Genomic DNA, 16,054 nt, shown 5'->3' with positions numbered 1-16,054 from the left:
TTAAGTTGTTGTCATAAGACCAGGGCATGGCATTTGTCCAAATGCCAGAAGTATGTGAACTTTGAGTTCATATCATTTGTTGTGGTGGAAATTCCTGTAATAGAATGGATAAATGCCAGAAGTACGCAAACTTTTTTTGTCAAAACCCCTGCTCTTAAGAATTAGGTTGCATTTCTACTCTTATTAGAATGGAGGTTTGAGTTTCATTCAAGGGAAGGGCAAGGTTTCATGTGTCACATTACCTACAATTTAGGCTCATCCCCTTGATTATGTTGCAAATGGAGCATTTTTGTGCTATGTTTATGTAGAAGTAGTCTGTAGGCATAATTTATTTTTCCATGATCTGTGTCTTATTTGTAAACTAGTTCTTTTATCATAGAGTCACTGCTACAGGGGACTAATTCTAGGCCATTGTCGAAAAGAGTGTTGAGATACTGAGAAAATTGGGAAAGAGTGAATTGGTTGAATGGTAATGCGATTGGTCCTCTGCATAATTTGTTTGGACTATTGATTTTTTTATATAGGATACGTACTCTTTTTCATGTTAATGATATTTATGCAGTAGTGAAGCAATTGATGGTGCTTTGGTATTGTGGTTAAGGTTGGATGGTCATTGTTGATATTTTCCATTTCAAGTGGTGATTAGGGAAAGGGTAATTCCTTCAGAGGGATTACTTACTCTGCACTGTTGTTCGTATCAAAGAAATATGGCATATCATTGTTTCTTCTTTCAGATGTAATATGTACCCCCACCCCACATACTCCTTTCAAACTGGAGAACCAAACTTCCTCCAAACTTATAACATAAATAAGCATGCCACATATTGAAACAAGATGCTACTTCATGATCAATTTCCTACTTCTAGCACTAGCATTCACGCGAACGAAATCAAAGGACAATAGTTAAATGAATCTATTTAATGTACAGTAAATAGCTAGGAGATTGTACAGCTGAGAACAAGTAGGTCTAGAAGGTAAGACAAACCAAAATTTAAAAGAAAGGACAACCATAAAGAACCGAACATACCAATATAGTGAGAACCTCCTTAACAACAACACCTGCTATTGTTACAGTTGCAGCACTTGTTACTGAGACAAGAATGAATTCTGTTAATACCTGCAGCAAAAGGGCATCTTTGTCAGTTTAAATCAAGATTGTTGCATATAAATGGATATCTATATGTGTATGTATGCACGTCCATAACTATTATCTCCTAAGATCCTTAAATGAGGACCTGTTTTATAACCATTCGATCATATATGAAAAGTGGAGATAAATTGAACGCATCGCACCCCCTTTGCATCTCCGCCATCCATATCCAATATTGTAACCGCTATAGAAAAGAAAATCTTTATTTAAGGACCTTATTAGAGAACAAATATACACAGGCACACACACTGGGGTCACATATATCATCAAAGTAAGTGGATTATATTAAACCTAGAACAATTGAACAGAATTATTGTAAGAGTAAGTTACGCAAACTTACAGCATCTATACACTCCAATATTTGAAAATATAAGATTGTCAGAAACTGTCCTGATTGAGAACAAATTGTTCATATATACATCTATATACCACAGCTTTTCTAGGGCATCAAATTTCATATTTTAGTCATCATGAAATTGACATAAAGAAATTAGCCAGGTATAAACTGCATGTAACTGGACCGGATGCATAGCTATAACTTGAATTCACCAGTAACATGCTTCAGACAACCCAAATGATGGAAACAAGTTGATTACCATCTTTTAGCATCTTGAAAACGAAAGGGCAAGAGAAAGCATGACAAAAATGAATCCCCAAAAGTCAAATTCAGTATTCTTAGCAAACCAATAGCCACAAGGGCTAGTAGCATAACAGGCAACAACAATGGTAAGGGCTTGAATTGAGGTTTCAGTTGGAATCTTTTAATCACAAAAAACCTTTATATGTTTAAGCATTAGCAAACAATCTGCTAAACTGAAAAAACAATGAATTTTAAAAAATGCCCACAAGTTCAAGGCCCCTTTGCTATTTCCATCAATAACGGCAGACATTTTGATGAAGAAGGGAAAAACCAGATTTTAGGATAGAGTTACTTCAACAAAGAGATGGCAAAAAAGCCTAAAGATAAGTTCATGAAGATTAGAGGTACAAAATGTCCGGTTCAAGTTCCTTTCACTACGAGAATTGAAAAAAATATACACATATGAAAAAGAAATGAAACAAAATTAGATCTTAATACCTGTTAATAGTATTCCAATCTTCCAAGCAGAAGATTTGCATTGCCCGGAAGAACAAGAGGTCACAATCATAGAGAAAATGAAAATGACTTTAGAAACCCTAAAGTATTGTTGCTTACTTGCGCTCTAATTAATTCAAAGATATTTTAATTAATTATTATTCTGAAATCTAATAAAAGACTCTCAAGCCACTGTGATTACAGCTGGAATAAATAATTAAATTTAAAAATGGATAAGGCCTTGAAAGAATACGACAGTTTAGTATTAGTTGTTCCAAAAGCATCACGCAATCAAATAACAAGATTTGCAACGGTAACAAACCAGAACCTGGGCTTAGTGATATCATATGGGCCACGTGAAGAAAGCCAACTCAGCATCATTCCCTTCCTACGCTATATATACGCGCATCCCCCTAGTCAGAATTCCACACTTCACTTTCTTTGATCGATACTTCGTACTCGTTCTCATCTCAGTAGCCCTAAACTTTTTTTCTTTTCTTTTCTCTTCTCTTTGTTTGATCAATTCGTTGCCATGGCGCCTAATAATATTCCTATGGGTTTCAAGTTTCGTCCAAGTGATGAAGAATTGTTGGGATATTATCTTCCTAACAAGGTTCGTGGCTCATCGTTCAAGTATGAAAATGTTATTCCGGAATTTGATCTTTATGGTCAAATAGAGCCGTGGGATATATGGAACCAATTCGGCGGAAACAAATTAGAAGATGGTGAAGACCTTTATTTCTTCACCAAATTGAAGAGCTCCAGTGCCAAGAATACCCGCATGGCTCGCACCATAGGATCTGGGTCATGGAAAGCTGAGAACTCGGGAAAAAAGGTCCCCGATCCAAAGGATAAGAAGAACGATTTAGGTATGTGGAAAAGGTTACATTATGAAAACCCTAAATCGGATCAAAACGGTTGCTGGATCATGCACGAGTACAGTCTTCGCCCTTCATTGGTGAAGCCCAAACCAAACTCAACTCATCAGTTTGTGGTCTGCCGGATTCGAAAGAACCACTCGAGGAAGAGAAAGTTTAAGTCGACAGCTGCAAATGGCATTCCATCTCTACAATCTCAAAATAAGAAGCAAAGGCAACAAGAGACTAGCTTTGACGAATATTTAATTGGAAGCTCCACTCCCATGTCTCAGGCTATTGGAGGAGGGCCCACTCAAAGTCAATCTCAGCAAGACTGCCCTTTTGCATACCCAATAACCATGGTTGATGATGCCATCCAATTTCATGGTGATTTTCTAATGGGAGGTTTCTCACCTTCGGTGGACAGCGCACAATCATTCACGGAACAAGCAGAGTTCGGATCGTATAACCAAGAGAGGATGGAATGTATTGAATTTGATGAGCCTCATGCTACTCAACTAGGCCTCACCGACAACAATATTGGAGCTGCGGCAACAGAAGAATCAGGCTGTCAATTTGGTAGTGAAAACAGCCAGCCTGACAATGTCGACTTCTCGATTGATTATGGTTGGCTCCACCACTTGATCCAGGTTGATGATGATGATGTTACTACAGCCACACCATCGGGATCACAAAGCATCCACCAGTCTGCAGTTGATGATGAAGAGAGGCCTGCATCTGGTCTTTCCTCCCAATCACTCACCACTGAGTCTGCACTTGAATTTGGGATGTCATCATCAGAAAATCATACTGGTGCTCAACTTGGAGTTGGTACTGAAAGTGCTCAAGTCAATGCGTCAGAGTTCCAGGTTCACAATGAAGATATGCTCGATTTCCTGAACACTGCTAGTTTTGATCAACTTGTGGACATGTTCCAGTTTCATGATGATGATGAAGTGCAAGCTTTCACCACACAGTCATCAGTCATCTAGATTTAGCAGTTAATTTCCACGTTTGTGAGATCAATGTAACTGTTTTTTGCTACATGGATATATATATATATATACACACCTAATTAGACAGTTAGAAACTTCCTAGCTTGTGAAATTTCCACGTTTGTGAGATCAATGTAACTCTGTAACTCTTTCAGTTAACTGAACCTAAATCACTGTTAGTCAATTTCCTGTTAGGTAAATTTCATTGTCAATGAAAACCAAGAAACATTAGTTTCATTAACAGCATAAAACTTATATGAATGATTTTGAGCAGTGTGTGCAGCTTCTTGTTAGTCAACTTAGAAGCTAAAAGAACCATATTGAACATTACCTAATGACAACAAAATGGTTAAGAGAGATTTTTGTTAAAAATGGAAAGAATAATTTAAGAAAGCCTAACCAGAAATTTTAAGCTTCAATCAGTTTTCATGACAACTTTTGACCAAATTAAACTTCCATTCAGCAAACAAGTGATAACTTTTAACACTAGAACACTTCTAACATGTTACATACATGCATTCAGTTGATAAAGACAAATTGATGCACATTATCATGAACCGCATTTACAATAGATAAAACAAACCAGTACTTGATAAGTTGGTAAACATTCATTGAGCAGTGATACTCAACAAACTACTTTTCAAATATGATGAGAAATAGTAATGCATGTAAGAGAATGAAATGTTATAAATGAGGAAGAGTCAAAGAGTGGTACCTTTTCTGCATGTACTCAATTTCGGCAAACAAGAGCTAGCTTCTTGGATCACAAAAATCCATCATAAATATACAAGAGATACCTTCTCGGATCTGATTCTGCTGATTCCTTTCTCTAGTTCACTCTTCTCCTGGTTCTTCAGGTCCTTCATGTTCATAAAACTCAATGACTCGCCCATCATATGCCTGTCAAAGAAAAGGCTGCCAATTTGAAAATCTAGGATATGGGAAAGCTTTTGGTAACTAGGGTTGAACTTGATCCCTTTAAGATTACCTACTTGAGTTCTGCAAATTCGCTATCTGAGCGAGCAGTTTCGCAGCTTCTTGTTGGTAGTACTGAGATTTACATCCATAAATCAATGGTTAAAACATCTCATTAAAAACATATTCAAAATCAGTAAACACTGCTTTACTAGTTATGATGCATTAAAAATTCATTCTTAATTAGTGTTTTACCAATTATATATTCCACATAAGTTTGTGTGTGTATATATGTAATATATACAATTAGTATAAATTAGGGCTCCAGATATCTATTCATAAATTACAAGATATAAAATGTAAACCTTGACGGAGTTTCAATAAATTAATTTGTTTGCATGAGCTATATATGTCTTTAACCAGCTCCTATATATACAGCAATTCCATCAACTAATATATTAACTTCTTACCAATCTATTCAACTAAAAGCTCTAGCTTTACCGGTATTTTTGGTTGTAATACGAATGAACAGAACAACTCGATTTATATGGCTCACCCAAATTCCAGGATTGATATTGGCAATGATTATGATGAGACTAAAGAGATCCAAAAATATAAAAGGAAAACAAGACTTGTCTTAGTCATGGATTGGTTTTGTTCAAGATGTACGTATATAACTGAAATCAATTTCTAATAAGTAGTTCAATATTCACACCCTTAGAGAAAAAAGTATATGATAATGAAATCCAAAGACCAGAAAGAAGTAATCTCAATTTTAAAATCATTCCAAAATTATGAACTTTTCTGTCAAGTATCTGTCATCAGGGTAAATAATACCTGAGTACTAGCTTCGGAAACAGATCCGATATTTGTAGACTCTGCGCAGGCCTTCTTGTACCTCTAAATTGTTGCTTTAACACTCTATGGTATGCAAACATAGCATTAATATACTAAGACTCTAGAAAGTAATAATACACAACACTACTAGTTACCACAAAAGAATGGCATCTATTGCTACATAGATATACATATACACCTAATTAGACATTTAGTCCAACCAATTAATATGCATGAGACTAGTGCTCAAGGAAGAACACCAAGTTAAATATGTACCAAATCCTCTAAGTGGGCTACATCTATAGCATTGCTTAAACATATCAAACACGTACTTAAATAATCTCCAGAAATAATATGAAAAGTTTTCAGATAATGCATTCAAACTCAAAAGCGAAGTGTATAAGATGAACTTTAATAGACAAAGAATTTGTTTTGGAGTGAAAACTTTCTAAAATATGACCTTGTAATTTCTCGGAATCGTTATGATAGTTTGAACATAATGAAAAGGCTTACCTAGCAAAGGATTGTTTCTATTTCTGTGGCTTATTTCATCAAACTTTCAACAACAAGGCTTACCTCACTAGTTTCTTCCTAAAGAGAAACTACGGAATTAAAGACCAAAATATTAAGGAAAGGAATCATTTTTAATAAACTTTTAATGAAAGCATATAGGGGACATAAAATTCTAAAACTTTATGAACATGGTGTGGGAGCCTATGGTTGCTGTGATGAATTGATTATCTAGTTAGTGACTTTAATTACCTGGGAATAATATATGAACCATCATGATGCCACTAGTTCTTTTCTAAACCATAAGATATTACCATTTTCTGTTGCCTTAAGTAGTAATCTTCCTTCAAGTAATGGATATTTTACATTCTCTTTTTCAAATTTGAAATATTTGCTTTACCCCTTTTTTTTATTTTTTTTATTTATAATAGAAACTTTATAAATTCAAAGAGATAAACAAAGAAACAAGCAAGTGGTTAAGGAATCCACAAGAGCAAAACAAAAGAAAACAACAACCTCAAGACCAAAACAAACAAAGGAAATGAGGACAATAGCAAACAAAAAGGCCACCCAGGAAGAAAGAAAAGAGCAACACATCACTTCACAACCGCTAACAAATCTCACCTAATAGAAGAGACAGCCAAATCCTTAAAAACAAGGGTAACCGAAGCCCATAATGCTGCCCAAAACTTCACTCTATCCCACATATATCAGCCATATTTGCTTTAACCCCTTAAATAATAGGAGTAATTGGCTTAAGATATTTCTCAACTATTTAACATCCTGTAGAAATATAAGAAGAAACTTCCTAGCTGTGCTCATCCAAAGTAATGGATTATGGATAGATGCATGCTTATATCCAAATATGGTGTTTGCAATTAATTGTGGAGGGGGTTTACAAGTCCAACCACAGCTAAATTTACTGAAAACATATCATGTAGAGGGGGTTTCCAACCACAGCCAAATTTAATTTCCTGTGTTGGGAAAAGAGAGAGACACATACAGACAGACACAGAGAGACAGATATTCATATATAAAATTCTCTCAAAAAAATAAAATCAGAATATAAAATTAAATATATTATTATGAGAACACAACCTAAGATTTCACTTTATCCTATGCCTCTGATACCTTAAAATCCTCGACCTTGTGATTGGTTGCCTGTGCCACGATGGCGCAGCTCCCCAATATTACAGGCCATCAGTCTTGCCACTCATTACACAAGGGACATTGGCCTCAAGTTTACCTTATTACCCACCTCGAGTAATTCACAAACAATTAAAAATTCTGGTTTATTTATACTCTAAACAAGTGAGAGTAAATATATTAATATAAAATTTGGTCTTTTCTGTCTGAAACTCTGAGAACATCAAAAGCCGTCTATTTTATTGTCTCTGCTCACTTATATCCCTCCCACACTAAAAACTTGCATAAATATATCTTTGCAAGATCTTGAGCAAATGCAAAGCCCATTCTCCAATGCCCAGCAGTAACATATTCATGATGACCCGCTTGAGCTATGATCTCATATATACTCTCTTTCACTTCAAGAGCAATAATTTGGAAATATAATTCATAAAAGAATTTACCTTTGTGATAAAACCCAGGTAGGAAACCAGAAAGGTTAAAATTTAAGGGTTACCCACTAAAAGATTTTGGACAAATTGATTACCCAATGTAGTTCCTAATGAACCCTAATTTGGTTATGTTGAATATTCCACGAAAAGAAAGTGATATTTGGGAAATTTTAGAGGGGTTAGGGGAAAACTCTTCTGGGTATGAGTGGTTGTGACCTGATTTGGGTGTACAAGGGAGATTGTAAGATATTTCAAGCAAAACCCATCTGGGTGTATTGGAACCCTAATATGTGCTTTTTTTCAGAGAAGGTCTTGTCATTTTTATTTTATATATTGAATTCTACTTTTTCTTTCCTGACGTCTATAACTGACGAAGTGTCAAGGAGATTGGAGGTTGGGCTAATGGGAGTATGACAGCTTGTGTGTTGTAGGCCTTCTTAGCCTCATAGATGACATAGAGTCATGCAGAGAAAGAAAGAGGAGAGAGAGAGAGAGAGAGAGAGAGAGAGAGAGAGAGGGAGGGGGGAACAGAAAATTAACAACAATGGAGGGAGGTAAGGAGCTGATTTCAGAGGCCTTACTTCCATGATATGCTTCTTTTCCTATCTATTAGACCAGATCTATGTTTGCACCAAACCAAGAGCTAAGAAAATGATCATAAACAGAAAAGAAAAATAAATAAGAATACCCATTAAAAGCACACACAAGAAAAAAAACAAAAGATAAGAAAGAAAGACAAGTGAATCGTATAATTAAGTTAGAGAGATAGAGAGAGAAAGAACTCAATCTCAACTCAACTGAGTACCATTACAATGATTATGTTTTCCTGCTTAAATCCACCCAAAGATCTACTGCAGAAGCACAAATCTTGAACACAGAAACACCAACAAATTTTGCAAACAAAAAACTTTTAAGAGGAACTTTAAAGCAATACCTGTTGTTTGGCATACTCATAAAGAGACGACTATGAGAGCAACCTCTGCATCACAGAGTAGAGAGAGTTCATAGGGCCTTCTTGAGCAACCCATTGCGCCTTTTGCAGAAGGTGACTTGACGGTTTGTTGTGTCTTCGATCCGCTTGACCTCGATCTTTCCCCAAACCAATTTTCGTTGGGGAGAGTCCAGATACATGGATTTGTTTTCATAGGCCATAGTTGCATGCTGAATCAAGCACAAAGAGATCAATCAAGGAGCTAATTAATTAGTTAAAGACCCAGTACTTGAGTTACTCTCTATCTGCTTGATCATGAACAAAAAAGTTGAAGCAAGAAACATATGAAATGAAAACTTGGTGCAATACTACTAGTCTACTACTACAACAACAACTAGCTAGCTCTAGCTAGGTAGCTAGCTAGTTAAGCTCATGGATGATGATAATTAAGGCCAGAAACAGAGGTTTCTACCCTTTGGGTTTTCTTAGCTTTTTCTTTCTCACAAATCCAGACAAGGAGATATGCAGAAAATGGAAGCGAGGTGAGCTGCGAGGTAGGTCTCTACCCTTTGGGTCTTCTTAGGTCGGACCTTACTACTGTTGACTAGTGATAGTGATGTAAATAAACCATACACTATTTAATTTTTATAAACAAACCCAAAAAAAATTCCAAAAAAGACAACTTGCCATGTTGAATTTAATGTTGATTATTAAATTACTAAACTCGGTGGAATACAATACAAATATTTGTATAGAGGATGAGTCATTGAGATGTGGTAGCTATCAAAAGCATCGCACAACACCCCACAAAATTCTACACTTTCTTTGCATCTTTGCATTTTCAACTTCTAATTTGTCAACCTTTTTGAGCAAATCACGTATCACCATCTTTGAATGCAAGGGCGGAACTAGAAATTTTTCAACGGGTGGGCTAGCTAAAGTTATTAGCTTAAAGTTTAATGATCATTTTTTTTTGTACTTACAATTTCTATAGTCTTTCTAGAAATAAAAGTAAACATTAAATCATATAAATCATGCTAGTTCATAACTCCATAGACTAATTTTCAATAAGTTTTAACATTCTTTGAATGCAAGGGTAAAACCAGGAATTTTTCAATGGGTGGGCTAGCTAAAGTTATTAGCTTAAAATTTAATGATCATTTTTTTTTTGTACTTACAATTTCTATAGTCTTTCTAGAAATAAAAGTAAACATTAAATCATATAAACCATGCTAGTTCATAGCTCCATATACTAATTTTCACTAAGTTTTAACATAAACCAAATAGGGTTTAAAACCATAGTGGATTGAACATCTAAGGCTTTTTACCTAGATTGACCTTAGGTTCCTTCATGCATTCATATCATACATGAAAAATTATTTTATGTAAAAATATTGACTAAGTATGAAAAATGGGTTTTCGGAATAATCATTTTCTCAAAATAATTTTTGGCGGCTTTTATTCCTCACACATCAAATAAGAAAACTTGATTTTATGGGATTTTAGTATGAAGTATATATTGACTTAATGAGCCATCATTTTTAGCCTAAATCGTATTTTGCACTAAAATCGATTTTTCATAATTTGATTTTCTAGTGTTTTTATTTGAATCCAAATGGGGGGTACTCCCTTATTTACATTGTAAACTTAACTAAATGGAGTAATATAAAAATAAATAAAAGTAAAATGACAAAGACAGCCCACTGTAGCCCTTGGTGTGGTTCCGCCCTTGTTTGAATGCTCACACATTTCACCATCAACCTACTTAAAAAAACCCACATCCTCTTTCACCTCTTCCTTACAAACCAACAAAGAAAGAAAATTTTCAATTCTCATGCCCAACACAATCACACACAAGGTTGGAGATTACATGCTTACCTTTGCCTTTGGACACACTAGAAATCTGCGTCATAGGTTTAGATTTTTCCATGAAGTTTGAAACCGAGCAACATTGCCAAAGTGACAACGTTGTAATTAATTCAAATAGAGAGATTCAACTAGTGAACACGAGCAACCAATTCTATCAATTTATACAAATAGTGAACACTAGTAGTAAGTAAGAGCTATGAGAAGTCAATTTAAGAACTTTGACAATTAAATGAAGTCTACTAGGCCAGTGGCTATGGCTATGAGATTTTTTTTTGGGGGGGGGGGGGGGGGGGGGGTGCGGGGAAGGATGGCAATGGGTCGAAGAAAAATCAATAAAAAAAAACTACTTTGTTGAACGATAAAAAAACACTATAAGCGCAAACATATGTATCAATTCAATTGTTATTAACTAAAAATCTAGACTATATAAAAAAATTAATACATATCAAAATTACTTGTCGATACAGGTAGTGATCACACATCTCAATCGCACAAAGTGATGTTTTCAACTTCTTCAGTGTATGATCATTGGCACAAATAAAACAAAATATAAATTTTACAATCATGTAGAGTAGGATATTAAACATCACTATTAATTATATAATATAATTCGTATTTTACCTCATTCTCAACATCATTATCAGATGTGCAGCCCTAGGACAATGTTGTAGAGTTTGAACCTATTCACAATAAACATAAAAATTAGAAAATACTAAGTAACAATTTAATTTAATAGTAAATTTATATAACATATTTTCAATATCTTTTATCTCATTCCATAGCCAATCTCGAGCACACATCAAGGCCTCCACAGTTTTTGAATGAAGCTGATTATGATGGGGGCTTACAATTCTTCCACTAGTGCTAAATGCCGACTCCGAAGCAACTGTAGGCACATGAATGGCCAATAAATCTCTAGCAATATCATGCAAAGTAGGATATTTGATGCATATAGTAAAAGAGACTCTTCCAAATAATGGTCCAGCTCTAATTTAATGGGCTCAAGATTAGTTGAATTAGAAAGAAAAGATTCAAACTTGTGCATATAGTTCCCAACTCCAACTTGATATGCCATCGATGAAGAGGTAGAAATTGAAGATTGACAAAATTCATGAGTAACACTTGAATTAGACTTGGACTAATACTCTTTGACAATATCATAAGCCAATTTGCATATCCTCTCAATTTCCAAGGAAGATTTCTCTTTATACATAAGAGGAAAATAAAACTCAATCAATTTCATCTTAAACCTTGGATCCAAAATAATTGCCAATCCCATCATGTCATGCATTGTATCCCAATATTTTTCAAACTTTGTTACCATATTTTAGGCCATCAATTTCACTTCATCTTGGTCAGACAAGAGCCAATCATAATTTGCGAACCTAATCTCACAAATGTGTGGAAAATAAAGGTTTGATGTAGGATACTTGGTCCCAGAAAATAATTCAGTCACAGTATAACAAATTTGCAATTTGTTAGCAATGATACTTGCCTTCGTCCAATCTTGCTCACTAGGAATAATTTTATCTAGGGACTCATGTTGTCTCATGCGAGGAAAAATATTTTTGTATATCATTGTCGTCTTAAAAGCATCAAATAGGTAGAGTTCCACCTAGTTTTGCAATCTAGCTCTAATTTCGTAGTGCTCTCAATTTTCAATTGAAGGTTCGCCTCAATAAATTTTTCCACTCTCTTTGGAGTGGTTGTCCAAAATGCAACACTAGAACGAATTTTCTCAATGCTAGTGTTGATAACATCCAAGCCATCCTTAACAATCAAGTTCAATATATGTGCACAACAATGCATGTGAAACAAACTTCCATCCAACAACAATGAGCTAGAAATTTTTTATAACAGTGTTTCAATCATGGAATCATTACTTGTGCAATTATCTACAGTGAAAGTGGATAACTTACGATCAATGTTCCAATCTAGCAAACAATCCATCAAAGCACTAGCAAGAGTCTTAGTTGCATGTGGACATGGCACATATATAAATCTAGTACCAAAGAAAAAGTACACAAACTATAATATGCATTTCCAAGTTACAATGAAAAATATGTTAAAAGTTTTATTTCAAAACTAAATAAATTACCTCAAAAGTCGACTTTGCAAGTTCCAAGATTCATCAATGAAATGAGATATGATGGCCATATATAAATCCTCTCTTTTGGTTATTTGAGGTCCACATATTAGTTGTAATTGCAATTCTACTTTGATTTGTCTCCAATAACTTCATTGTTCTTTCTGTAACATCCCATATCGACCAACGGAGAGGGGGTGATGTGCCTTATATGTACATGCCCGCCTCCATCTAGCATGAGGCCTTTTGGGAGCTCACTGGCTTCGGAGTCATGGGAACTTTGAAGTTAAGCGAGTTGGGGCTAGAGCAATCCCAGGATGGGTGATCCACTAGGAAGTTGCTCGTGAGTTCCCAAAAACAAAACTGTGAGGGCAGAGAGGGGGGCCCAAAGTGGACAATATCGTGCTACGGCGGAGCCGATCCTGGGATGTGACAATTTGATATCAGAACCACTCTGCCGTGTGGTGCGAGTGTGCCAACGAGGACGTCAGGGCCTTAAGGGGGGTGGATTGTAATATCCCACATCGACCAACGGAGAGGGGGTGATGTGCCTTATATGTACATGCCCGCCTCCATCTAGCACGAGGCCTTTAGGGAGCTCACTGGTTTCAGAGTCATGGGAACTCTGAAGTTAAGCGAGTTGGGGCTAGAGCAATCCCATGATGGGTGACCCATTGGGAAGTTACTCGTGAGTTCTCAGAAACAAAACTGTGAGGGCAGAGAGGGGGGCCCAAAGCGGACAATATCGTTCTACGGCGGAGCCGATCCCGGGATGTGACACTTTCCCTCTCAAACTCAAATATTTTAAAGATGTCACTCTTAATTGTGTTTCGAGAAACCATCTTAAACAAGGGTTGCAAAGCCATTGAATATCTTCTAAAACCGACATGTTCAACCATGGACATCGGGTACTCATGAAAAGTAATCATACAAGCAAGCTCCAACCTTGCATTTTGTTGATCAAAATTACACGTACCAAGCTTGACACTCCCATCATTTGATTTAGTAGGATGCAACAAAGACTGCTTTATATCTCTTTGCTTCCTCTAGGGACATATTTTGAAATGATCATGCAAATGTGTAGTTCCCTTTTTGCTTCTAGCCGATAGCTTTTTCCCACAATTATTACACACTGCTTTCCACACATGTCCAATCTTTTGTTTTTAAAAATGATTCCAAACAACTGATCTTAACTTTATCTTATTTTGATTGTTATCATCACACCCACCAAAATCTTGGTTTGGGTCTTCATCAGTTCTCATCCTAATTCTCAACTCTTATTGAGCATTCAATTGGTGTCTCCACATTTGAAGAATCTTGTTGTTGAGTACCACCGTCAAAGTCCAATACGTTCTCAAAATAAATGTCCATATATTAATAGGTAAATATAATGAATAATGTCTAAGCATAAACTTGGTAATTCTTATTTCAACTAACAAATTTAGTAATATATTAATATATGTTTTTACCTACAGTAGTCATGTTAGATAATATGAAAACTAAAAATAGAACAAAAAAATATTATCAATGGTTAAAAGTTGGAATCGAGTACCTAGGATAGTGGTGCTTGCTGTATGTTGATAATCTACTTCTCTGACTTTGAAAGAAGGAAGGGTGCAAGTGGTCCAAGCCTATGTGGGAGAGAGCCTTAGATGTCGACTGTAAGATTTATAAACAACAACACTAGGGCAATATAATGAATATACTTATATATCTTATAAGAATGTTTGCAAAAATTACATATTGGTTGGAGGTGTGGCTTAAGATTCGTATGATAAAGTAAATAAATATAGAATATAATAATAGGAAACTTCAAACTTGGCCGGCTCGCACAATCTCTTTAATAATATATTTATATATAATAAATAAATATTCTTAACGGGTCGGGTTCGGGTCGGGGATTAAAATATCATCCCTGCCCCTCCCCGAACACCATACCCGATAATTTCCTTATACCCCTTTTTTGTCCTTCATACCCGAAAATTTCCATCCCTAAGGAAGGGGGGGAATGCGGGAAGGGAATTTGGGAAAAGTTAGGAAACCTAACCTAACTTCATTTTCGTGGCAAAGCACCCTTAATGGGTCCAGAAGGGTTAAATGAAATAAACATCCAAGTATCATTCTACATGGCGTCTACATCACCACTTAACGACTCATTCCACAAAATAGACAGAATGAGGTAACGTGACTCACAATAATAAAGTTAATGGGGTATATGTGTTGATTTTAAAGTTCACGAACCAAATTGAGACAAAATTAAAAGCACATGGGGCATTTTGAAAAAAAAGCCTTTATTAAATAATAACAAACAACTAAAAAATAAGCCTTAATTAAATAATAACAAATTGAATCAGAAGCCACAGGTTTCCAAGCCTCCAGCAGCCTGAAAGGTATACTCCTCCCCACGACAATCTTAGAATCGACACTTGGTTTGGCAACAATGTTGAGCTAGTTAATTTCAATGACAATGAAAGGAGGGAAGTATTTTTCATATTTTACTACTTTTATCTTCTTTTTTTTTTCTACAAAATATTTTATTTTTTAAAATATATAATTATTTCTTATCAGTCATTAAAAAAAAAACCCTTAAAAGAAAAGTCACGTGCTTGTCATGTGACGATTTTAACAGAATTTTTAATTGAAGTTAGTGGAGGCGGCATATTAGCACTAAGAGTGACGTTTGGGTGGCAAATTGATAAAACTTTTTCTTTAGGTGATATATGTGCAAAATTCCCTGACAATTATATGGTTGAATTTTCAGTTTGTGATTACAATGCAATTCGATCCTTCTCTAATTCAATACTCTGTCATATTCTTGGGATATGGTAAACTTGTGTCAAAATCTCTAATATGACATCTCTAGATTATATGATTCAATTTGATGAAAATGCAAACGTTCTTGTTTCAATTTCCATCCAATACTTTGGCCAAAGATTCACGAATCATATCTTTAGAGTATTCTCTCTTCTTACTAAGAGCAGAGATTCCTTGTTGTACATTCACTTGTCTCTGCGTACATGCTGAGAATCCTGAGGAACACCTTTAAGTCACATTATTTTGATACGACTGTATAGTGCTCTCAAAGAGAAACAACATATACACAAGACAACTGTAATGTCTCAGGTCTAAGGATTAATTTGCATTATCACAACTTAGAATTTTTTGTTTGACACCTGTGACTAAGACTTCCATACAAGAATTCTAGAGTTGATCGTGTTTAGTGGACTCCATCTTCTACAGAGCACCTACACA

The 16,054-nt window shown here is 35.4% G+C and overlaps 1 protein-coding gene across 1 annotated transcript; it reads left to right on the top strand.

Moving 5' to 3' along the window:
* Positions 1–2,678: 2,678 nt before the first annotated feature.
* LOC110746510 (uncharacterized) lies at positions 2,679–4,118 on the top strand. Its single transcript, XM_088250971.1, has one exon. The coding sequence runs from the start codon at positions 2,758–2,760 to the stop codon at positions 4,072–4,074; it is 1,317 nt and encodes a 438-aa protein (XP_088107097.1). The 5' UTR covers positions 2,679–2,757; the 3' UTR covers positions 4,075–4,118.
* Positions 4,119–16,054: the final 11,936 nt, after the last annotated feature.

This window comes from Prunus avium, chromosome 3 (genome assembly GCF_965620075.1).
Source record: "Prunus avium chromosome 3, drPruAviu1.hap1.1, whole genome shotgun sequence".
NCBI lineage: Eukaryota > Viridiplantae > Streptophyta > Magnoliopsida > Rosales > Rosaceae > Prunus > Prunus avium.
The sequence above is the reverse complement of the archived record's forward strand: the minus strand, read 5'-3'. Positions and strand labels throughout refer to the sequence as shown.